Source organism: Musa acuminata, chromosome BXJ1-7 (assembly GCF_036884655.1).
Source record: "Musa acuminata AAA Group cultivar baxijiao chromosome BXJ1-7, Cavendish_Baxijiao_AAA, whole genome shotgun sequence".
Lineage (NCBI taxonomy): Eukaryota > Viridiplantae > Streptophyta > Magnoliopsida > Zingiberales > Musaceae > Musa > Musa acuminata.
Window position 1 is genome coordinate 4,492,077 of NC_088333.1, and position 24,957 is coordinate 4,517,033.

Genomic DNA, 24,957 nt, shown 5'->3' on the forward strand with positions numbered 1-24,957 from the left:
GATCTCTATATCAACTTCATCTCTTCAGCTGGAAACAGAGAATAGATAAAATTTAGCTGCAACTAATGAGTATGTGAGTATACTACCATAGAATATATAAACCTGCGAAAATAAAATCATTATCTGTGCAGTATTAGCAGAGTTGCAATAAGTCTTTTGCTAATATGCTATTGAAGTTTTGGTTTTGTGACCACCAGTAATTGTTCCATGCAAGTTAGATCTGCCTCATAACATACATTTTTGAAGCAATCCTAGGCCAGCCCAAAATTCTTTGCCAAGTCATTTCTTCTGTAGTAGATGAACAAGGGGAACAAGGAACAAGAACAGGTGATAAGAAGCTAACATCTCGAGAAGATCACTGTTATCATGTTGATTATTAACTATTCATGGCTGTCACTCTAGAAAAGGCAAGATGACATCTTGATGCAGAAAACAAATGAAGAGGAGGAGAAAACACTACTGTTATCATGTTGATTATTAACTATTCATGGTTGTCACTGTTGAAAAGGCAAGATGACATCTTGATGCAGCAAACAAATGAAGAGGAGGAGAAAACACTACTGTTGCAGAAGACCATTGAATTCCCCTGTCACTGAACTCTTTAATCTAATCTTTGCTGCCTAACTCTCCTCCTACAAGAAGAGACATGGATGTCAAAGAAACCACCATCAGCGAGATCTACTTTTGTTATTTCATCAAGAAATGTAGCACACAAACACATCTCTCATCAGTAAAAACAGGCACTTGTCTCGGCACCTACCAGTAGAGATGAGCCAGCAAATGCACCGGCAAAAATTAGAGTTTTTGCAGCATTCTTAGCTTTCTTGGATAAGTCAAACTGATCAGTAGTACATTCAAAACTGTGGAGGATTCCTTCATTGTTTGCTTCCTCAGCAAATCTTTGTGTCAAGACAAAGCCAAACAGCAATGGTCGTAGCATTGTCTTCTCGTTGTCTTCTCGTTTTCTTGTTCTGTTCAATACTGGCCACAAGAAGAGATGGGTGGGACAGAGTCTGTCATATGATGACTCGGATCCACGCAACTGGGAATGGATTCTTTTGCTTAGAAGATATCCTTGTGGCCATCTCCTTTCCATGTGTAGATCATAAAGTGCCCTTCTTAGTTAATGGAGCTCATAGCTGTAGAGCTGTGGAGATGGAGGTGTACAAATCAACCTGCTGCCTGTGGCAGGAAGCCAGCCAAGCTTGTCATTATTCATGATTCTGGGAGATATTGGCAAAAGCCTCCTCCTATTCCATGATTTATTCCTGATGAGACCGAGTTTATTTCCTGTCCAAAAAGTTTCTGGACCAGGAAACCTTCCATTAATACCTTCTGTGAGAGAGAATTCCATGCTAACAGGCTCTGTGAAGAAGGTAGAATCTTGCATTCTGCTTATCATCTTCTTATCTGTCTTCCTCCTCCGTTTGGTAGCATGGAATTATCAAGAATGTTCAGTTGCACTGTAGAGAGAGAGGTGACAATGAAAGACCACCTGAGAATCTGCACAAATATATTTCATAAGATATCATCCAAAAATCTTAAGATAAAGTGCTTATTCTTATGGAAGAATACATGATCAAATTCTTCTGTTGTGGGGATAAGGCTTCCACCGTGTGGCACAAGACGGCAATCTCATCCAGTTCTGACTCCACTGTCCCCTAAATGCCCTCTGTCCCCATCAATCTCCCTCCTACTCAGGTTGGAGGAAACAGAGCACTCAAAAGAAAAGCTCATTTGAGCAGAGGAGAGTTGTTGTTCATGGTATTCCTACTAATTTATTGGCCAAAAGGATGTGATATTTGTAGCTCTGTTTTCAGATCAACTCCATAAAAGTAATCCACCATCCACAGTGTTGGGGTTGCTCAGTCCAATCTAGGATAGAACAAATGAGATTTATGAGAGTATTCAATTCAGTATAATGATCCAAGTGGTGTGGGTGTGTTCTTGTTGTGCTACAAGCATCCTTATCAATTTCTATGGAACAATTCATCAACACTTTCATGGCCTACTTGATCAAATCTGTGTATTTGACACCCTTCCTTTAGAACATGGATAGTGGCATCCAACACAACTCTTTCCATCTGTGAGATGTGAAAGATAGCACAAAGTTCTTTTCAATCCATTTATATTAACAGTTCTTTTCAATCCTTATCACACGTAAATTTGAATAATCCGAATGTTTCGATTAATTATCAAATAAGAGATTATTAGGATTTTTTTTTAGAAAATCAATATATAAAAATACATAATTTACATATATATATATATATTTATTTATATTCTACATGGCAAGAAATGCAATAAATAGAAGAGGCAGCGAGAGAGGGAGAGGGAGAGGGAGAGAGAGAGAGTTGTCGCAGAGGTTGTAGCCAGAAACGGTAGAATTGGTGGCTGCAGAAGCCAAACGGGGAAGCCCGCGAGGTCGCGCGAATTGGAATGGATGGTGGGTTTCTCATCCTCCTCCTCCTCTTCCTGCCCATGAATCTGCCGCCTTCCACGAAGCGATCCGGAGTCGCCCTCCTCCTCTCCTCCAAATCCCTCACCCTCTACCGATCACGCCCCAATTAGTCCTCAAGATCGCTCCTTGCCAGCGGTTTCTGCGGTGGTGAGGGGGAGCGTTGGAGTTGCGGGTTTAGGGTTAGGGGTTCTTTCGATGGGAGCTGGGATGTCGAGCGACTCGGGGCCGGAGGGGGTGAGCGGCGGCCTGACGGGGCTTGGCACCCTACCGGAGGGCTGCGTGGCGGAGATCATGCTGCGGCTCGAGCCGGCGGAGATCTGCCGGCTCGCGCGGCTCTGCCGCACGTTTTGTGGGGCGGCGTCGGCCGACCTCGTGTGGGAGACGAAGCTGCCGAGAAATTACAGGTATCTGTTGGGGAAGGCGTCGGGGGAGGACAACTCCGAGGGCCGCAGGCTTAGCAAGAAAGAGATCTTCGCGCTCCTCTGTCGCCGTAATGCCTTCGGTGGGGCAAACATGGTACGGGCGTATCGTTTTCCTTTTCCTTTTCATCGTTTGGCTCTTGTATCATCCTCGAATTGTTGTTCGGATAAGAATATCGTGCGAATTTCTCTAGTTCTATGCATAAAGGGAGGAATCTTTTTGCATGATTCGGCGACAAAATTTGATGACCGGACCATAGATTCTGAGTTTTTATCTTGTTGATGGATCGGAAATATGCAGGAATTTTGCCTAGAGAAGAAGAGGGGGTTGATTTGTATGTGGATATCTTCAAAGGCATTGTCGATAACAGGGATTGGTGATAGGAGATACTGGAACTTCATTCCAACAGCAGAATCTAGGTAGATGCCTCTCCTTCTTGTGTTTGCTTGACCACTGGGATGTCTCCTCGGAGACATACTTCAGCGAGTGACTCACATGATTTTAGTTCAATTTGAAGCATAATCTGGCTGGTCTCATGGATTTGTTCTTGTAAAGTTCAATACATTTGCAACCTTAATTTAGTTATGTATATTACAATCTCTCTTTTTTCATTAAGCATGGTTGTATTATTAATGAGATGTCCAGGAATTTCTTGATTATTATTAGGGAGAGAGATTGCAACACAAGGGATAAATTAGAAAAGAGTACTTGCTGGAAAGAATTTAATTTAGGCCATTAATCAAGAAGCTTAACTCCTAAACATAAATCGGTGACTTTGAACATTGATTAAGTAGTAAATCAATTAAAGATATTAGTAAGAAATATTAATTACGGATGGATGAAGATTAATTTGGGAATGAGTCTTACATTTTTGTGTATTATGTTTCTTCATGGATTCTTGAAAGCTATGTTTGTATCACAAAGGCGTATTCATGTGTGTTTGGGTTCATCTATTTAGATAACCGAAGATTGAACTGTATTGAATCTTGGTACTGAATTATTTGATTCTGCTTGAATCAGCTGAATGTTATTATCAGCTTATACAACAACATATCAGAATCTATCGAGTATGTTGCTGTGGTAACAGTGGTTCCTTGTCTCTCTTATGCAGTCCACAGTTTGACCATATGCTAAAGCTTTTCCGTTTCTGCACCCTCTCCTTAATTCTCATGTTCCCACTAATTTTTCTGCCGTGTTGTACATTTATCCCATTGCAATTGTAGACCATGTTATTTAAGCCTTTCCTCTAGCACATATTTGGGTGTGGTGGTTTGACATTAGGAATTTGTTTGATTTGCTTGCCAATTAGGTTTCTTGATTTAGGAGAAGGATCATGTCTCATTTTATCTTGTTTCCTTTACCACCAATCTCATTTTTTGGTATTTGTTGACTAATAACCAAAGAATCAGAAATTGTTTGCCACATGAGACTAACATGACATTCCCTGCTGCCACATTTTCCTCCTTTTATAAAGGAGTAGTCTGTCCACACAAAAAGAAATTGAAATAAAGGTGACATTTGTTGAAAGCATATGGAGGAAATCAAAAGCTTTGTTTCTCTGAGGAGATATTGTATCATGACAAAGCAGCAAGCCTTTGTCAAAACAGTTTCCTTTTGCTGAGATATGTTTTGTAGACTTCTCTAATGTATTTTCGTTGACAGCGTAGTCACTCAAGTTTATTTTTTAAAAGAAATTTTTATTACATCAAATAACATACATGATGCTCATACGTGGACATAAATATGAGATTATTCGCTTGTGCAACAATGTATTAACCTTCATTTCTGCAACAATGCATTAATCAGTCCAGATATCTCAACGATGACACTCTGTAGGGATATTTCTTTTCTCTGAATGGTCCTGTATGCATCCTTGGCATTTTCCTTCCAAATGTATTATCTCAAGACGAAGAGTAATGCATTGTTAAGATCCGTAATGCATCATTCATTATTGTTCTGTCATTTACTAGATGCTTGATTTGCCAATTAAAACACTTCATCATTATGTATAGAAGAAGGTCAATGACATGAAGCACTTTGTTCGTGTAGGTTTCAGACGGTGGCATATCTTCATCAGATATGGTGGCTGGAGGTTCGTGGGGAAGTGGAATTCTGCTTCCCGGAGGGCACATACAGCTTATACTTCCGACTTCACTTAGGAAGGGCCACCAAACGGCTCGGCCGTCGGGTGTGTAGCCCCGAGCACATCCACGGATGGGACGTGAAGCCTGTGAGGTTTATGCTATCAACCTCGGATGGCCAACTCGCTCAATCCAAGTGCTACTTGGACGAACCCGGAAGTTGGATCCACTACCATGTTGGGGATTTTGTCTCGAGAAGCTCAGATGCACCCACCGGAGTTAAGTTCTCGATGACGCAGATCGACTGCACCCACACTAAAGGGGGTCTCTGCGTTGACTCAGTTTTGATATGGCCGCAGGGCTTCGTCGGTCCGCCGACTGCATCCTGCCCGCTCTTGTAGCTTTGCCGTGGGAGGTGCATCATGTCGTCCGGCAGATGGTGGTGGTGTCCTGTACATACATATCTACCGTCTTGATGTTGTAATGTGAAGGATGATGAGGCTTTTCCCCTTTTAATGTTTTATCCGTCTTCCAATTTTTTTGGGTTAAAAGCGATCATTGAATGAAGAAAGAGATGCTTCTTGCAGCAATATCTAATCACCTTCAAAAAGCAATGTTCTAAATACATAGTAGAAGTTCAAGCTACAAAAGAATCATTACTGGCGGCATGAATTCTCGATGACAAAACTCAAAACTGTCAGCAAGCAAACTATAGGTTCTAAATATACCAAATGCTACCGCAACTGTTTAACTACTCAAATGGTATACTAACTATATGAAATTTTACAGTTCTCAAGCATCCCAACCATCCATCACCCATGCCATTAAAGTCACCATGGAACACCATGCTCAAAACCTTCAGCAATGAGGTTCACTTCTGCAAGAACCGCGTTCTGGATCAACTCCACTCGAGTTAATACTGTCACTATCGAACTAGCAGCCATGCCAGTGTGCATATTGGAAAACTTGGCTCCGTTTCCGACAGACCCAGGGTTCATCCTGACTTGAATGCCGCATCCGATTACCTCTGCAGCTACCGAACCATTTGTGCTGGGAGTATTGGTAGTCTGCTGTGATCTTCTTTTGTTGTTATTTATCATTTCTCGAGTTGCATTTTGGTGCAAGTGTTGTTGGTTCACCTGGGTGAAATGCAGACTGTTCTGTGGAAGCAAGCAACCATATGATGGCGGGTGATGCTGCCCCAAGATACTATCAACGCAGGCATTAACCTGAATTGATGAAGCTGAACCCTGAAATTGCATAGGTTGTTCTTGTTGGCCTAATTGTTCCTGTCGAACAATGATCTGAGTCAAGTTGGGAGTACCACTCAGTAGGTCTGGCCTCGCGCTCGCTCGGTTGTCATGAAGGGACATGTCTGGACACCAACTTGTTGTTCATATGATTGCCTAACCCTGGATGAACGCCCATGCCTTTTCAGCATGTTTTGATCAGATGGCAGACTGTGAACCACAACTGATTGGTCCATCTCCTGCAATTTTTGCCTTTGGAGGTAGGCTGCAGCCTGAATTGTATAGTTCTTTAAGCTCTCTGCAGCAGATGATAACCATAAAATTACAAAATGCTTTCAAACATGATCTACTTTCTGCAGTAGTCTCTAAATGCACAGATAAGTAGGGAGACTATTTCACTAGATCCAAGCGGAAACATGCAACAACCCAGCTAGAACCTACATCTTGGAGCTTTATAACAAAAAGAAAGAAAAGGAGTTTATTGATCAATTTGTGGCATACATTATGCCCAGATTTGCCCCAAGAGTACGAGCCGAGCTGCAGAAAGCAATGGTTGATTCAGCACTGAAGATTGGGGGGGGCAGGGGTGTGGGGGGTGTGGTTATTGGGGGGAATGTGTGCATGAGGAACAAACTGTCTGAATCTCTAAACATCATAATAACCTTTTTTGCAAGGCAACTCCATGCCTTGGGATGAAAAGTAGAACAAAATACTATGTGAAACAGTAGTGCCAAAAATCTTTACTAAAATGGTGAAATATTTAACATAACCTCATAATAGTGGCAACTCAATTGACTTATTCATATAAGAATCACCTCATGAATTGAGCTTTCAATCAGTACCAATCTTTCTTGAGATATTCATTTTTAGTTCTTTGGTCTTACATGAGTATATCATCGATGGCAGGTACAAGGGACTCATTTTGCCACCGTGTTGTAGGGTTCATCAATGATCAACCTATAACCAAATTCTCATTTCAGCTACCCTCTGCAAAGCATACCACCACATTATCTGATGATGGTTTATTTTTTTTCTGAATTTTAAAATATATGATTAAGCATGTTCTCCAAGTATACCTTCATTCACTTAAATTTTGAATTATAAAATAAATAAAGTATCGTTAACTCAAACTTGATCAGATAAACAAATTCAATATCTAGTACAGCATTTTCTAAAAGGCCGACCATAGAATATCTTGACAGATCATGAGCCTAATCAGCATGACCCCTAAGTTTATCCTGTCAGCATCCTGATGAAAGCATCTTTGTAGTTTCTGAAACAGTTCTTCAAAATTCTTAACAATTGTACAGACATCATTAACTTCTGAACTTCCTGATAAACTTTGGAGTAGGATTATTGCTTTATCCCCTTAACTATGTTAAGTTAAAGGTATATATACAGAACAGATGCTTGTCTTCTAATTGACTTCAGTAATCAAGCTAATAAACTATAATTATATATGTTGGGCATGTTTTATGTAAATCCACAAAATGGGATTTCGTCATAAGTAGGTGAAGTAAGGTCTGAACTGCTGAGTCAAATAAAAATAAATCTGGTTTTAAGCCACTCAAAGTATGCACAAGAGGAAGGTATATCAATAAAGATTCTAAAATTGTTGTGGATTATCACAAGTCAGGTGAATACTGCAAGATATACCGAAAGAAACAAGACACTCGAACAAAATTAAGAAGCCTAAAATATAAGATGCTGCTTCTGTAGCAAGAGAAGCACTCTGTGCTACTAGTGGAACATTAAAAGCAAAGTTTCAACAATAGAATTGGAATTCTCACCATAGCATATGTGTCTATCAGACCTAAGTTTATAAAGAATTGTACCTATAGGTCCACTGTTATGCTCCTTGCTAAAATCAAACAAGTCTTTCATGCTATTTACCACCTCAGATATCTGTCAACACAAAACATTAATTAAAGACAATGTGGCAAAATACACAAACAGAGAGAATAGATGCTCTCAATTATATGATCAACCACTAAAATAATTTCTTAATTACCTGAATGAACCGTACATATTTCCTGGATAACCCTAATTCATTCGGTGATTGTAGTTCCAAATTTCTTGTTAGCTGATGACCTGCTTTTGTAAACCTGCAAAGTAAAAAATGCCTCAGATCTGGAGGTCATAAATGTTAGTCATAGTAACTAACTGATACAGCACACCACTAAGAAAATTGACAGTAAAGGTAATGCAAATTTTGGACTAAAACTAGCAAACTGTACTTGAAGTGTGATAAAATAAAAAATTATTATTAAATTGGACTTAAATATTTTCAATCAGCTTTCCGACTCAATAAGTTAATTAGTCAGTTATTTCATTAGGTTGGATCATGATAAATGGTATCAAGGTCGATCTAGTATTGGACATGATAAGAAGCTCAGGTAGAAAAAGGATTATCCATGAGTGGAGTTAGAGGACATGTCATGATATAGAACCACCATTGTTCTAGGCATCACATGAGATTTGATCTTGAGTTGTGTTGGTCCTTCACAAAGACATTAATCCTTTTAAGTGGGAGATATTATAATTAATGATATCTTATCAAGTTCGATCATGACAATATCAATGAGAGCATTCATCAAGATCTCGCTTAATAAAAAAAGTCATAGACAAATAAATTTGCATCTTATGGGCCATGTCATGTTTCTATGCTAAAGAATGGAACACATTATTCATAGAAAATTTCTAACCCAGTTAAGATAATCCAACTTGTGTAGATTCTAGTTCTAATGAATATGTCACTGCTGTAACTTCTAAAATTGTTCCAATTTGTAAGTTACTATCTAATTCAGAACAGCATGTCTGCAAGTAATGACATGTCATATAATAAAATTCATTGTCAGGACACATCATTAACAAATTCAATCCACCAAGTTTAACAATCACAGATCAACTTATCAGATTCAAGATACAATAATAAGCTGAAAAACAGAATCAGAAACTCTAGTTGCTAAATATCATAATGTTAAAGGAGATTCTTGTTAAAGGAAACAATATTAACAAACCAAGGGTGACATGGACAATTATCAATCATGTAATTGTCAAACTACGGTTACCAAATAGAAGAAAAATGTATCAGGCATTATATTTGAAATATTCCAAGTTGTTTGTTTTTTACTAACTTCTTTGATCTCATTTTCTTGATCAGTTTATTTAGCTTAGAATATGGTATTTTCAAATTTTTATATCAGTTTCGATGCATAATAAGGGCTTGTAACACCAATCTCGTTTACTAATAAGAAAAGATCATATATGGAGAAGCTACAGCATGTGAAGATTTAGCTTACCACAGGCTAATAGGTCCATGCACCAATTATTCAAAAACATAAGGTGATTTTTCTTCACATGAAATTCTAGTTTTTAACAGTCAACCAATCTGATGTCTAAGAATATCATGCCAATCAATGTGTCCGCATAGGTCAAAATGTTCTATGCCAAAAAAGTATTGGCACACATCAACAAACCCATGCTGAAGGTGCCAACATATAATGGCTATGGCAATTTATAGCTTGTGCTGGATGGTACAGTGTGTCATGCCAAAAGGGCACTGGAAAATAAAATGACAATACATCTTAGCGGTGCAACAACAATATGTTCTAACTATAAATATACAATTAATATAAAATGCAACTATTTTCTTAGTAATTGCATATAACCATTACTAAGAAAAGGGAGGTAACAAATTTTAAGATTAATTACATGATAAAACCATGAAACAGGCCACGTTCATAAGGTGACAAATAAGCTATCTAGTACTCTTTGGATCTTCCCTTGAAGCTTTCAGCATCTTAATTTTTAACTGAATCACAGACATCTTCATTTTAAAGGTACTTTATATCAAATAATGAGTTAGCTTACAAGTTGCAGCAGGATTGCAATTCTTGATGTGGGACTCTGGCAGATCCATTCTTGTTTACAGAAGTTTGATATTTCTGTGCAACTTTCAACAATTGGTCAACCTGGAAAAAAAATTATCATGGTAAGATGAAATGGATACACCCATGTAAAATGTTCAGTCCAACAAAACATTTTTCACAAGAGACAAAATTAAAATTCTTAATTAAGTTGATATGTCTAAAAAATTCAAAAAAGAACTTGAAACAAGTAAAAAATCATAGATAAGCCAATGTCTTAGAAATAACAGTTTATATTAAAATATAAAAATAATTCTAATGGGCACTGCCTTATGCATGTAAATAAACCACGTACTTGGGGTGCTAGCACTCTACGAGGAAGAAATTCTTCGTGACGTTGAACACAGAAGTCCCAGGATAGTATCTAAATCATCAGACAGATGTTTTAAGAAAAATATTTTTGGGCATACAAAATATGTAAAGAAAAACCAAGAGAGACAAATTCAATTTGGAACCTTCAATTCTGGAGTAAATATAACTCGAAGTATCCCTTCACGAACAATACGTAAATGTTCATAAACACTTTCAAGGGCCACTTTGTCATACTCCATCACAATGAATCCTTTAGACAAATGGCACTCACGTGACATGCCAAGAAACAAATTTTCATCAACAAGCCCACTTTCAAATTTAATTTGGAAAAATCGAGGAAGTATTACAAAAGTAACCTCTGCCAACAAAAAAAGATGGAATTATATAAATTAACAAAAAATATCAATAAAAAATTTTAATCCAGAGAAAAATTAATGTTGACTAAACCAAAAGTGAAATATTTGCCAATGAAATAGATAGGAATATGCAGAGTAATGATATGGATATAGTTATATGAATAGAAATAAATACAAAACCTAAACATTTTGCAACTAACTAAACTTGCATTTCCATGAGAAGTGAAAATTTTGAAAACCTAAAATAACAATCCACATGGGATCAAGTTTTACCTGTCCAAGATTTAATTGACACATGCTCGAGGGCTTCTTGCTCAATCTACCTAGTTCTCCATTTTGTATTAGTTAACAGGTCAACAACAACAACAATAACAAAGCCGTAAGTCCCAACTATTTGGGGCCCGCTACATGGATCTTTTGCAATCATTGAGATCTGTAAACAATCATATATTTAGTCAAGTTCAGAGTGTTTAAATCTTTATTTATAATTTCTATTAAAGTCCTTTTAGGTCTTCCTTTGCCTCTCCTCATATCACTAACATTAATTATTTCACTTCTCTTGACTACCGCATTCGGAGATCTCCTTAGCACATGTTCATACTATCTTAAATAATTTTCTCTTAACTTATTTTTTATCGAAGCGATACCTAGTTGTTCATGAATAAAAATATTTCTTTTCCTATTTTTCTCAATAACTTCACACATCCATCTCAACATTCTCATCTCGACAACATAAACTTTTTGTACATATTTTTTTTAACTACCTAACACCCATATTTATAAAACATTGTTGGTCTCACAATTGTCTTATAAAATTTTTCTTGTAATCTCAAAGGTATCCAATGATCACACAAGACTCTTGACGCACCTAGTCATTTTAACCATCTTGTTTTTAATCTATGAATAATATCTTCATCGATCTCTCCATCTTGTTGAATAATTGATTCAAGATATATAAAACTTTTACTTAAAGGTATTTTTTGTCCATCCAATTTAACTATATTCTCTTATCTATTTCTAAAATCACTAAAATTATATTTTATATATTCAGTCTTAGTCCTACACTCCTACTTAATATAAAACCTTTAGTTTCTAAGGCTTGCCTCCATAGATAAAGTTTATAATTAATTTCACTTATACTCTCATCAATTGAGACAAATATCATCAACAAAAAATATACACCCGGGAGGTCTATCATGAGTGATCTTCTAAGCATAAAATCAAATTGATTTTCAGAGATATTTATTTCAAACCTTATCTTACTTTCGATAACTCTTTCCTAAAGTTTCATAGTATGGCTCACGATTTTAATTTTCTCTATAATTTAAATAATTTTGTATGTCATCTTTATTTTTGTAAATTGACACCAAAAAACTCTTTCTCCATTTATTTGGTATCCTTTTGAATCTCATGATTTAATTAAATAAACAAATTAACCAAGCTACTCCCTTGTCCCCTAAACTTTTTCCGACCTCAATAGTGATACCATTAGGCCCCACATTTTTAGCTATTTTCATCTTCTTTAATGTGTTTTTTACTTCATTAGCTCTAATTTTACGAATAAATCTATGATTATTAAATCTACCACTATTATTTATCATTAAATCTAAGTCTTATACGAAATATTTATTAAATAATTTATAAAAATATTTTTTTATTTTTTCTTAATCTCGTTATCATTAACAAGTATTTTTTTATCTTCGTCTTTAATGCATCTAATATTACTTAAATTCTTACACTTTCTTTTCCTATCTTTGGTAATTTGATATATATCTATTTCACCATCTTTAATACCTAATTTATTATAAAAATCATCATAAACATTATATCTTGTTATACTAATCATTTTTTTAGCCTCCTTTCGATATTCTTTATATTTTATATTTTTCTCATTTTTATAATTTTATTAATTTTTAAAACATGATCTTTTAGTAAAAATTATTTTTTGAACTTCCTTGCACCACTACCAACTCTCTTAAAGTTACACCTCTACCTTTAATCACACCAAGAATCTCCTATGATAAGTTCCTAATTTTACTAGTCATCATAGTCAAAATAATATTAATATTATCCTTATCTAAATTCCAAGTCGTCTCCCTTTCCATCTTATTCTTAAAAGGGTTTACATTATCATCTTTAAAATTCCACCATCTAGACCTAGTAATATTTTCTACTATCTTTTTTTTTCTTTCATTTTCTACAATAAATATCTAATACCATCAACCTATGTTGATTCATCAAAATTTCACTAAGTATAACTTTACAATTCTTACAAATAATTTTCTCCACTATTCTAGTGAAAAAAAAGTCTATTTGACTATGACCACTCTTGTAAGTAATCAAATGTTTCTCTCTTCTTAAAGTGAGTATTTACAATTATAAGATCATATAAAGTTGTAAAATCCAAAATCATACCACCATCTTCATTTCTCTCCCTATAACCAAAGCCCACATTCATCCCTTTATATTCACTATATGTTTTCCCTATATGACCATTCAAATCTCCTCCAATTATAAAATTTTCAATTATAAGTATTCCTTAAATGATATTATTTAAGCTTTCCCAAAATTCTCTTTCGATTTGATCATCCAATCCGACTTGAGGGGCATAATCACTAATGACATTCAAAATATCTTGTCCCTTCACAAATTTTAGAACTATAATTATATCTTCAAATTTTTTTACATCTACAATATTGTTCTTAAGATCCTTATCAATAACAATTCCTACATCATTTCTGTGTTTAACTTTTTAAGTATATCAATTTTTAAATCCAGTACTATCTATCTCTCCAGATTTTTCTCCTAGCTACTTAGTCTCTTGTAAACAAATAATATTTATTCTTCTTTTAATTATAGTGTTTACTATTTTAATCTCTTCCCTGGAAGTGTCCATATATTCCAGGTTGCTAACCCAACCTCTGTTTTTAGACTAACGTTTTTACTCCTATTGGTCCAAAACAATGAGATAACCCTGCCTGCTTGGCACCATATCCAAGCACCAATGTGACGGACCACTTCCAGGCAACCTCCTAGCCTATCGCTTACAATTCGAAACACAGGTGAACAAGGTGCATCGTGTCACTTTCAATTGATGACCTAACTCTATACTGAAATCGGTTAAAATCCATATTCATAAGATCTGACATAGTTTTATGCTAATTATCAATGACTTAACGCAATCCACCACCTTTTTCATCTGAGCGTGGGACCCGTATTGGCGATGTTATATCAGTTAACAAGTCACAAACAAAAAAAAAAAGGTCACGAACCTACACTATAGGGCTTCTCTCATCTCACTTGGACCGTGCCTCGTGTTGCTTGCTAGCCCTCATACCATCGTTAGATTGTTCAACCTCGTCATTCACTCCTCTCCTCCTCCACCCCCTCCTCCCTTCCTCATCCTCCTCATACCTTCATAGTGCAAACTCATATGTCGGTGTACCATGTGATGATATGTTGGCATGTACTGAATGCATACCGATCTATCTAGAACAAACGGTACAAGTCCAACATTCAAATTTTTGAACTATGCCATATATTTTATTTTTTTTTATTTTCTTAAAGCTACTTTCACAAGAAAACACTACAAGAATGTCTAAGAAATGGAAATTTAAGATCAATGAAATCTAGAGCTTGTTGCCACAAACAAGACAAAAAGCATTCATCCTTACTTAGACATTCAAAGAAGCATAAACAACATAGAAAAAACCATGACAGGACTACAAAGATTCACAAGGGATCATAAAACAGCCATGTCAATTACAATCTGGAAAGAGGAGAAATGAGACGAGCATATGCAAGTCTCTACCTCCCCACCCTCACCCTCGTCTCAGCACTAACTACTAGAAAAGACATGTCCAACATTATCTTTTGCAACTTAGTTAATGCTGCATTTGAACAAGACATAAAATGCCATTAAATAAAATGGTGTAACATATTTGTACATCAATAGAACAAAAAAGCTGCCATGAAAAACCTTGTGACAGAAAAATATCAAATTACTGACAAGATGTGTGGATACAGAGTTAAACTAATTGTTTTTCAAGGAGTCTAAGAATATGTTTAAAAATAACCACTAACCAAATCCTTTTCCAGAGTTCACAACACAAAGATCACAATTCCATGTGCCCTGCAACAAGAAAAAAAGTGTACAAAAAAGTCATGCTCTATCACCAAAGATGGAAAATTTTCATCATCTGGTCCTTATAAACATGATCTCATTATATCTTCTTGCCTTATTTTCTTTTTTTTTATTATACATAAACATCAGAAGTAACAAAAGGTTTACAAAATTAAATGTAAGAAACCAATAAGAACAAGAAAGAAAATCAAATGAGAAAAAAAAAATTCACAGGTTTACCATAATCATACTAGTTTCTGCTTACCATCTAGAAAGGAGATTTCGACAAACCAAAATGAGTTTTCACATACAAACATCAATATCAACAAACAACTGTTACAGTTCAAATAAAAATCATTTATGATCACTAAATGTATTTCCCCCTGCCCCATTTTTTTTTTTGGCCAGCAAATAGTAGAAGCAAAAGTCTCCCAAAAACCAATAATACTTTCTAACCAAGTCTCATTTCTAGAGTGAGCCTCATGGTCCTTCCCCTCCATGCCCTAGTAAGGGCAATGCCAATAAATTTGAGGTAACTAAACAGTTCATGGACCCTTTTGTGCACTTATTATTTCTATCCAAATCTTCTTTGGTCTCTTTCTGCATTCTAGAACAAGCCTGTTTACTTTATGAACATGTTAAATTTTATTCTTTGGGCATATCTATTGGATCAAAATCAACATCCCTAAGTGAAAGAAAGAATGCATTCCTCTGCAATCAAACCTTGACAAACTATTCGGCTAACTTGGTGCATTGATCCATGGTATCTGACCCCAGTCAAGTTCAATGTATGTGGTGGGACCTTCTGTTTACGTAGATATATCTCTTCTAGTTGATACAAATTTACTTTTAAATTGACCTTTGACCCAGAAACCAATAATTAAAGCACAAACATGGTTCACCAAGTTGGTTGATGCAGATCTACATCTGCTTGCTTCACTACCAAAATGACATAATACAATGAATCGTTAATTTTAAAGTTAAGGAACAAGTCACTATCTCAAGTTTGGCAAAGAAAATAAAAACTTCTAATCCCTTCTCCTCATTGTCAATTATGCTACATCAGGTGCCAATCACTGCTTGTCAGTATTCACTTGCCGACAAGAAAAGAGAGAGTGGGTTTTCAGGGAAACAAGACAAAGGTGGGAAGTATATGCAAAACAGCAAAAGTATATGCCAACCTATCCTCAGGAATTATAATCTTAAAGGGACTCGTCCCATCCTCAGTTCATCAGATCTAAACTGTCACTTGAACTATGAGGGTCCAAACATCAACATGGTGTTTAAGAATGGCATCGACAAAATATATCTCTTTCTATATATTGATAAAGTGGCAACACACAGAAGGTTGTTTGAGATGATATATACAATCTTCCACATTTCTGCTCCTAAAGAAGGCATCATACATTTTACACTTACAAAATTTTCAAATTGCATATATGCTCCCCAGGAAATGCCTTCATAAAATTCTAAAAACAGCATTCCAGCATATTTAATTTCAAAATATTCCATTTACTTTTTTTTAAGCTTATATTTGACAATCCTAATCCAACAATCTGGCATGGACAATCCTGCTAATTTCAATCCTAAATCCCAAAGCTGACATCCATTTTATAATTTATATTGATCTTACAGACCTTGCACAAATTATTAGAAAAATAATAATAATAATAATAATAATAATAATAATAATAATAATAATAATAATAATAATAATAATAATAATAGGGGTAAATTGATTCCTCTAATGACTCTAGAGGACTAATGATCCAATATTCACAGCATCAGAATGTCAAGATAAATCATACAATTTAGGATCAGCATCCACCAGCAATGGCCAATTGAATTGCGTGACATCCTAGTTTATCAGTGACAGCATAAAAATAATGATGAAAGTTTTGCTTCAAGGTTACTTCCTTGTTCGCCCTACTATTCTTTTCAAATTCTCCAAGCAGTCAGATGCATGATGATGACCAAATGGTGTCTCAGTTGGACCACTATAAACTGGGGATCGCTATTCATCCATGGTTTATGCTGACACAAAATTTGGTACACAATATATAAGAATTCAGATGATCAGATACTAACCTTAGCTGACTGCAGGAAAACACCAAGAGCATGGTTGCCAACATTGTTGTACGATGATAAACACCACCTTTTCTTAGCTGGTGGTGCAAAATACTCTGCAACAAATTTTCTCCAGTATAGTATGGAATTATCCTATACAGAAGAATTGGATTTAGAGCATATTATAACATGTCAAACACTTTGAAAATTCAGCATTTTGTAGAAAAGAATGAACTCACAGCTGGGCGATGCCGTTGATGATACAAATACTGCATCACTCGACAAGAACCTTTCTTCACATCAAAATTGTGATTGGCAGGGACAGCTACCTCAACAGGCCGCTGCTGCAAATGGTTCCTCAGCTGTTGTTGCTGTTGAAAGGTGATAGGTGCTTGCTGAGTCTGCGGAAAAGACTGCATCATGTGCTGTTGAAGCTGGGTTAATCTCTGCTGTTGTAACATAGCATGCAGCTGTGGATTCTGATGACCATGCAGCTCTGGCTCTGGCTCTGAGCCCTGCAGCAGTTGCTGGATCACCATCCGCTGCATGATATCATCCTTCAAATCAAGCCTTGCTTTTTTTGAAATATGCACTGAATCGTCAGGTGCCTGTGCTATAATCTCAGATATGGCACTCGATGCAGCTCGCTTGTGTGCATGCTCGCTACCCAGGCTCTGCTGCATGATGGAGCCATCCATCACCCAAGAATCTGATGTGCTGTTTGATGAAAATGACATGGGTGAGGCTGGGAGGCGCATGCACGGCTCATTGTTGATGCTGGCGCTGCGCTGCAACTGTGTCCCAGAGAGAGCCGAGTTGGCGTCATTGACTATTGAGCTTGCCCCAACACTAGGCCCGGAGGAGTTTCCCGCGCTATTGAGGATACAGCCGGTCATGTCTAACAGACACAGGTCTGAGTATGAGGTGCCTCTTCTCCGTCGACAAGTTCAGAATTGGGGCTTGGTTCTGCTCACCGCCTTGGAAGAAGAGAGTGGTCCCCTAGGAGGTTGGGCCGATTGGTATCCAGGAACCAGGAAGAAATCCGGTGGCAAGCGTCTCTCTTTCTTATAAGAGCCCCCAAGGAAGGGTCATAACACCAAACCCTCCAGCAATGAGAACAATGACTTCAAACGCAGACGAACCACAGAAACGATCGAACACACAAAAAAGCCAAAAACTGCTTCAAGAAACGAAAGAAGGAGCCCTAACTACCTCAAAACGCTTCCGAGAAGGCAAAGAAAAGCATCATAATACCAAGAAGATCCAACACAAAGAGCTAGAGAAATCCTTCAAGAAAAAGCCTTTCGAGCCGTAATTATCTCGAACGCCATCAGGCCGGCTTCCGAGACGGCAACTAAAGCACTATACCACCAAGAACAGACCCAGTCAGCAAGAAACCAAACCCCTCAACTCGTCCATGCTCGATCAAGAACGGACGAGGCAGAAATCTAGAAAAGGTTCAAGAGAAAACAAAACCAAAGCCGCACAAACTGGGGCGAGATTGTCATACGAGGAGGATCAAACCGACGACGCGAGTTCTCGCCCCGTTGCCCTTTCCCCGCTTCCGACTTGGCCGTGGGCGATGCCGTCCGACGCGATCGGTAATTGTAGCGGAGGAGCCGAGGATCCCAACCAATTTATAGGCACGGTTCTGACGTTATTGCACGCATCGCGAGGATCTAGCGGACGGTGGTGATATGGGATTGGCGGTTATGTTTAGATCGACTGTAATCCGAGAAGGTTGGATTCCAGGGTTTATGAGATCTATCTATACGTTCGAGTGATCTTCTAATTACGCGGTGTATGTTTTCCACGAATTATCTTGTAATTAGATTGAGATAAATTTATCCCAGAATTTTAAATTAGAAGAATTTAGTACATTTATACGATCTTCTAATTATCACTCCACAAAAGATTGGTGAGATGTGATATGGTGCATATTTTCCACGAATTATTATTATTCAATGGTGTGGATTCTAAAATCTAATCTCTCCATTAAATATTTTGAATCCACATCGAACCTTCAACCAACTTCAGAATCTCCAGTCAGATTTTGATCTTTGTTAGCTTTAAATTATATATATATATATATATATATATATATATATATAATGCATTGCTAACATTTCACTACATTTTCCAAGGAATTAGTTTTGTCTGGATCTGTTTCAATCTAGTGAGTAAATACTCAACATAGCCAACCATCCAAAATGTTCTTTCGAAAAGATAGCAGCTGATCAAGTTGACCAAATATTCTTTGATCATAACTTCCACTAGTTCAGGCTTGCTGAACACAAGAGCATGTAGCCAAAATGTTTCATCAGTTGACAGGAGGAGAATTCATTTGTTCTTCAGTTGACAGGGAAATAAACAGAGACATTTGTTTTGGAGCAAAACCACAAATCCTTGTTCTTGTGCACTATTGGCAGATCTCTGATGGGGCATGCAGTGACATTTTCTAGTCGTGTTTTTGTCTCCACCTCTTTTCAAAGCATGATTCGAGCTTTCCAGCAGCCTGTGATGAACTTGAGAAGAATGAAGCAGGCAATTAAGAAAACTGCAAGATTTTAGGGCAAACGCCAAGGTACAAGTTTGTTGTACTTCTTTATCAGTTTTCTTTCCGAAATTTTCACTGCAAAACAAAATCCAAGTTAGATCTTGCATGATGATATAGCAACAACCTACCTGATTCATGGGCAGACAAGACAGACATGCACACATCCACACCTGTGCACATACACACGAGAAATATCTCTTTTTCTAAGTATACCCCACCGAAGAAACCCAAGAACAAATTAATCAAGCATGTAGACAAGCATTTTTCCAAGTGTTATGGTTGATTCACCCGTTTTGCTGCTTCTCTTTCTTTATTTATATGCTCAGACAATTTCAAACTCTGCATAGCCAAAAGTGGTTCGAAACCTTTCAGTCATGAAAAATGTGAGGTGGATCATTTCAGCAATATAGCGTTAGTACAGATTCCAAATTTCAGGTGAGTCATGTACAAGAAAATTATTTTGTAAAGCATTTTCAGCCATAAAAAGAAATGATGCACAAGAATTAATAAGCTTAAGTGTTGCATATTCTGCATGAGGTTAAATCTAGGTAACTATGACCTCTGTACTTTAGATGTGTCTACAAATTAATCATATGATCTTGTTCTAGAATGGGTGTTGCACCAAAATCTTGACCTCCTATCAATATGTGAAATAAACCTTGGTTTCTCGGGTTATATAGTTCAAGGATGAAAAAATTACCAGAAATAACATCGAGAGTGAATGAATTTGCACCACATCATATAGTTTTGAGGTTCACAACTCCTTTATTCAAAGAGATGGTTATCTTATTTCATGTTTCAAATAAGTGAACGATAATGTAGCAACAAAAAACTGAAGAATATGTGAATAATATGAAAAAAATATGTCAACAATCAATAAACTAATGGTCTTTGTACTGCAAAAACAAACATTTGCTCAATCTTTCCTATAATTAACCAAAAGGAATATTCAATACTTAAATAATACTAAAAAGCTAGATACAGTATACATGATGCAATTTACTTTTGAGAAAGCACTTATGCGGGAACTGATACAAAATACAAGCTCAAAGTAAATCACCATAAAGAATGAAAAGAACACAAGAATGCAGCATTATCAGGGTAATCATTTAATTGAAACAAACCAATACAGAATCTCCATTGGCCCAGATGACCTTCCTAAACCCCCCAACTCCCACTTGGCTACTCACCGCCATTGAACTATTCAATAAGGAAATCCCAAATCAATGTGGATCATCTTCAGCGATCATTATAAAAACAAACAAAAAGCACTGGAAAAGCCTAATCTTGTTTGCACAGCCAGACTTTAGCTGGAGATTAAGCCCAGGCTTTCTAGAGATCTTCAAACATACAAGTGTCGGAAGATAAGAGGAACAATATGCTCAGATGAAAGTGAGGCTCAAGCAAATTATTCCCGGGCACCCTCTTGATGGAGAACCATCTAAGTTTATAAAGGATTTTAGAAGAGTTTATTCTAGGCAAAGAAAAAAAAATAAAAAATCATCAATTACCTAACCTAAAAACTAAAAGAGTTGTGTGGGAAAATAAAGAACCTGGAAAAGCCTAATCTTGTTTGCACAGCCAGACTTTAGCTAGAGATTAAGCCCAGGCTTTCTAGAGATCTTCAAACATACAAGTGTCGGAAGATAAGAGGAACAATATGCTCAGATGAAAGTGAGGCTCAAGCAAATTATTCCCGGGCACCCTCTTGATGGAGAACCATCTAAGTTTATAAAGGATTTTAGAAGATTTTATTCTAGGCAAAGAAAAAAAATAAAAAATCATCAATTACCTAACCTAAAAACTAAAAGAGTTGTGTGGGAAAATAAAGAACCTTCGTAGGTGTTAACCTTGGGACTCTACCTTTGTATTAAGTGCACTCTTTTTCTTCTCAACTGTAGTAAGCTATTTAGGTCTCCTAGAAGTCATGTTTTAAGTTTCTGAAAGGCAAATAAGTTCTCTATGAGATTACTCTTGGGAATCATTGCCTTCGTTGATTGTACTAAGGCTCCAAACCCATATAAATAGTAGAGCTTGTCAATTGATGAAACACTTCAGATCTGAACAAAAAAAATTGCATCTTCTCTCTTCTAGTCTTTTATTCTCCTCTCTAGTCTCACACTTCTCTTTCTCTTCCCCTCTCTCTCTCTCTCTCTACTTCTCTACTCCATTCTACATCACCTCTTGCATTAACATTGTTCAATCTCCCTTTAGTTCCTTTTGGTTCATATCCACAGAAAATTACCTGAGAACTACAATTGCATCCTCCCTACGAATTGCATACCACAAAGAAGACTGCAAACAAACATGAAACTATAAATTTGACTTGCATAAATAAAAAGGATAACCATTGTCCCGAGTCAGTGAATGTAAATTTTAGGAACTAAAGGACAATTATGAGATGATAACCAACCATCACAGTTTTCTTCTGCCTTCCTTGCATATGATTTTGACAGACCAAGCTCTTCCAACTGAAGCTCATAGGTTTATTGGGCAACCAAACACAAAATCATGCCCAACCAATTTCCTTTTCCATGTCCAAAAGCATAATACAGAGGATCTCATATATAAAAGATGTATAATTTTCAGCAAAAGCAAGCCCTTGGAACATGTAACCAAACCAAAGGCCATCAAATAGGGGCAAATGTTCTACTGTTATGATCCATGTTGCATATGGCTACAGACAATAGAACTTGGGATTCATTCAAGTAACAACACGGAAAGCAGCAATCGATCAACTAATAGATACATCAACAACAAGTAAAGAGAAAGATCGAATGGGGAAGATGGGTAGGGATTGAAACAACAGCGTAATCGGAGCGAGAGTGAGGCGACGAGGGCGGTGCCGTCGAGATAGAGCCCTACGAAAAGTTAGGAAACACTTCCTAGAAAACATGCTTCGAGCATTTTAATAATCGTGTTTTCGTTTCCTAATTATCGTTTGGAGGAAACAGAAGACAGTTTTAACAGTTCTGAAAACAGAAAACAGTTTTCGATCTCGAGAAAATCGAAAACAAAAACGACACTACAAATTTGAAATTATTTAAAATTTTCCTTTTATCACTTTTGCTGATTATTGAACTTATTAATTCTTAAAACTAAATTTACAAAAAAAACAAAATAATAAAAATTACTAATTTATAAAGAATATATGTAAGTAATATTTCCAAAATATATTAATGTCAATATTGAGGATTTGTATGCAATTTTGCCTTCTTTTTCACATTTGATTTAGGTGAATTAATTTCAACTTTTTAACTCAACTCATACACACTGTGTTCAACAAAGATCATTCTATGACCTCATTGAGTAGTCCTTTTTGCAATGATCCATACTTCCAATGCTTCTCTTATGTTTGATGATCTTTGGTCAAAATTGTCATATCAATGTCGGCAAACAAATGATTTTGGGGTATTTAGTTGGTATGTTCATGTCAATGTGATACCACCATCTTCTGAGGCAATTCAATACATAATCCAATGTCTCTATGGAGTCTCAAAATGGATGGCTCAATGTGACTCATCACCTTGTATCAATTTTGGAATCGATCTACCTACCATTTATTATTCTTTGTCTCATTGTTTTGATTCTCTAGACGTAATTGTTTAAGTTTAATAAGTCAGACGATTACATTCGATACGAGGATGTCAAAAAATTAAAATTAATCGATCGTATTAATTTAGATTTCAATATTTTTCATGGTAGGTTCGAACTCTCGATATACTAATATTAATACCAAATCATAATATTCAAACTTGATTGAATTATACAACATGAGAAGCAAGGAATGGTTTGTGGTCACTCAAGAACAAAGGAAAAAATGAATTATCGGTCCCCAAAATGAGGCCTGGTTGGAGATCAGTTTATGTGGTCTTTCCTTTCTCTCACCTTATATTTGTTGATGTGTGGAATGGATGGAAGGAGTGGGAGGATTCCTAAGTTGTCAGGGTTTCTTTCTAACATGCTAAAGAGACGATACTTGTAATTAATGTCTTCTACATGTTTGGTAAGGCATGCATGCATTCACAAGCTATTCCATTCTCACCACCAATACCACTAGCTGTTGATTCATGAAGCATCCAACTACCCTATATTATACACACCAAACAAAAGTTGAAAGCTTCATCTTAACCATTCTTCATACTGACATCAGATGAGAATTACATAGAGTGACTTTGTGAACATTTTCTGTGTGCATCTGATCAATCTTCAACTCAATTTTTTCTTGGAGGACTTTGAGCAGATTGGATCTTGAGTGTGCATGAAGCTTTAGCTTCTAGTTCCTGTTTTGATGGTAATATCCAAAGAGTTTGTAGGTAAACATATGTTCATCAATTGGCAAAAGAAATGTGATAGCAGGAGATAGAGTGTCTTCTTCTCTCCTTTTAAGGAGAATATCCAAAGTCAGCATTCAATCTTATTTCAGATTATGGTTTTAAATGCATGCACAGCATGAAGAGGAACACCATGACAATAATCTATGGTTGATTGTGTTCTTGGCATTTTCATTTGCTGGCTGGTTTGATATCTCTTTGCAAGTTGCAGAGGAAATAATGGAAGTGGAGGCTCACTTGGTTCTTATGAAGGTTCCCAAGCAACTTTGGTCAAAGATGGAGAAATATGACCTAATGTTATGAGAAGAAGCTTAACTTTGTCTCTATCATTCATTGAATCTTAATGTGCATGCACATTATACAGACAATAGGATGGAAGAAGCATATTCCAATATCATCTTACTTAATAATATCATTACTATTTAGTGTTGTGGATGATGGTCCTAATCCAGCTTTAAATATGCCAATCTATATATCTTAATCATGCATGGGATCATGGATGAATCTACTTTTATTTTTTGCTTTCAGACATGCATTATTCTAAGAGACAACCATAGATTTTGTGACATGAGAATATATTTTGTGGAGGATAAGATGACTAGTTGAGGTATTTGCTTGAGTGGATGCAAAAGATGTTAAAGTGATCTCCCATGTCTTTATCTTTTTTGTTTTCTTTTATTTGTATTCATGTCTTTTAGCTCTCACCTTTTTTTTTTTTTTTTTTTTTGGATGGCAAATGACTCGTGAATGTTTGCCAACCTCTAATAATTGGTCAGTAATGACAAATAAATAAGGTATAAATTTAGACATCTTTACTATGGAGATTCTGTGTAATGATATATTTTAGTTGTTTGATTTGAATATAGATTCAAGATTAATCAATTGTTTATTCTGAGTATATTTTGTAGTGTCGAATAAAAAATATATTTGAGATTTTATAAAATAACAATGGGGCATTTATGATAAGATTCTTTTAATTCTTAAAATAATTTCAACTGAATACCAGTTTTATAAAGTAAAAATTATATTAGAAAGAGTTATTTCTCTCTTTGTACCTATGAGACTTT

At 36.3% G+C, this 24,957-nt stretch overlaps 2 protein-coding genes and 1 long non-coding RNA gene across 4 annotated transcripts; 1 reads left to right on the forward strand and 2 right to left on the reverse strand.

Moving 5' to 3' along the window:
- The first annotated feature begins 2,301 nt into the window (after window positions 1–2,301).
- LOC135678352 (F-box protein PP2-A13-like) lies at window positions 2,302–5,497 on the forward strand. Its single transcript, XM_065191065.1, has 3 exons — window positions 2,302–2,977; window positions 3,182–3,300; window positions 4,931–5,497. Exons 1-3 carry the CDS (start codon window positions 2,657–2,659, stop codon window positions 5,361–5,363), a joined length of 873 nt encoding a protein of 290 aa, XP_065047137.1. The 5' UTR covers window positions 2,302–2,656; the 3' UTR covers window positions 5,364–5,497.
- Window positions 5,498–5,559: 62 nt separating this feature from the next.
- Window positions 5,560–18,608, reverse strand: LOC135678351 (probable transcriptional regulator SLK2). 2 transcript variants are annotated; one of them, XM_065191063.1, is made up of 10 exons: window positions 17,239–18,608; window positions 17,021–17,152; window positions 14,893–14,941; window positions 10,597–10,811; window positions 10,437–10,505; window positions 10,086–10,186; window positions 8,224–8,317; window positions 8,048–8,117; window positions 6,287–6,510; window positions 5,560–6,212 (listed from the first exon to the last, which is right to left on the reverse strand). In XM_065191063.1, exons 1-9 carry the CDS (start codon window positions 17,893–17,895, stop codon window positions 6,290–6,292), a joined length of 1,608 nt encoding a protein of 535 aa, XP_065047135.1. In that variant the 5' UTR covers window positions 17,896–18,608; the 3' UTR covers window positions 5,560–6,212; window positions 6,287–6,289. The 2 variants fall into 2 exon arrangements, with proteins under 2 accessions (XP_065047135.1, XP_065047134.1); XM_065191062.1 differs by having other exon boundaries at window positions 5,561–6,510.
- A 625-nt stretch (window positions 18,609–19,233) lies between these two features.
- LOC135678353 (uncharacterized) lies at window positions 19,234–22,424 on the reverse strand. Its single transcript, XR_010514914.1, has 2 exons — window positions 21,970–22,424; window positions 19,234–19,895 (listed from the first exon to the last, which is right to left on the reverse strand). It is a non-coding gene; the product is annotated as an uncharacterized LOC135678353 (long non-coding RNA).
- Window positions 22,425–24,957: the final 2,533 nt, after the last annotated feature.

What these genes read in the sequence shown, in the direction of transcription:
- LOC135678352 (XM_065191065.1), top strand. Translation starts at nt 2,657, where the DNA reads ATGGGAGCTGGGATGTCGAGCGACTCGGGGCCGGAGGGGGTGAGCGGC. An exon ending in CCTTCGGTGGGGCAAACATG is followed by an intron (nt 2,978 to 3,181) that starts GTACGGGCGTAT and finishes GGAAATATGCAG; the next exon opens with GAATTTTGCCTAGAGAAGAA. An exon ending in ATTCCAACAGCAGAATCTAG is followed by an intron (nt 3,301 to 4,930) that starts GTAGATGCCTCT and finishes TTGTTCGTGTAG; the next exon opens with GTTTCAGACGGTGGCATATC.
- LOC135678351 (XM_065191063.1), bottom strand. Translation starts at nt 17,895, where the DNA reads ATGACCGGCTGTATCCTCAATAGCGCGGGAAACTCCTCCGGGCCTAGT. An exon ending in AATATGTACGGTTCATTCAG is followed by an intron (nt 8,118 to 8,223) that starts GTAATTAAGAAA and finishes TTGTGTTGACAG; the next exon opens with ATATCTGAGGTGGTAAATAG. An exon ending in GCATAACAGTGGACCTATAG is followed by an intron (nt 6,511 to 8,047) that starts GTACAATTCTTT and finishes CATCTGCTGCAG; the next exon opens with AGAGCTTAAAGAACTATACA.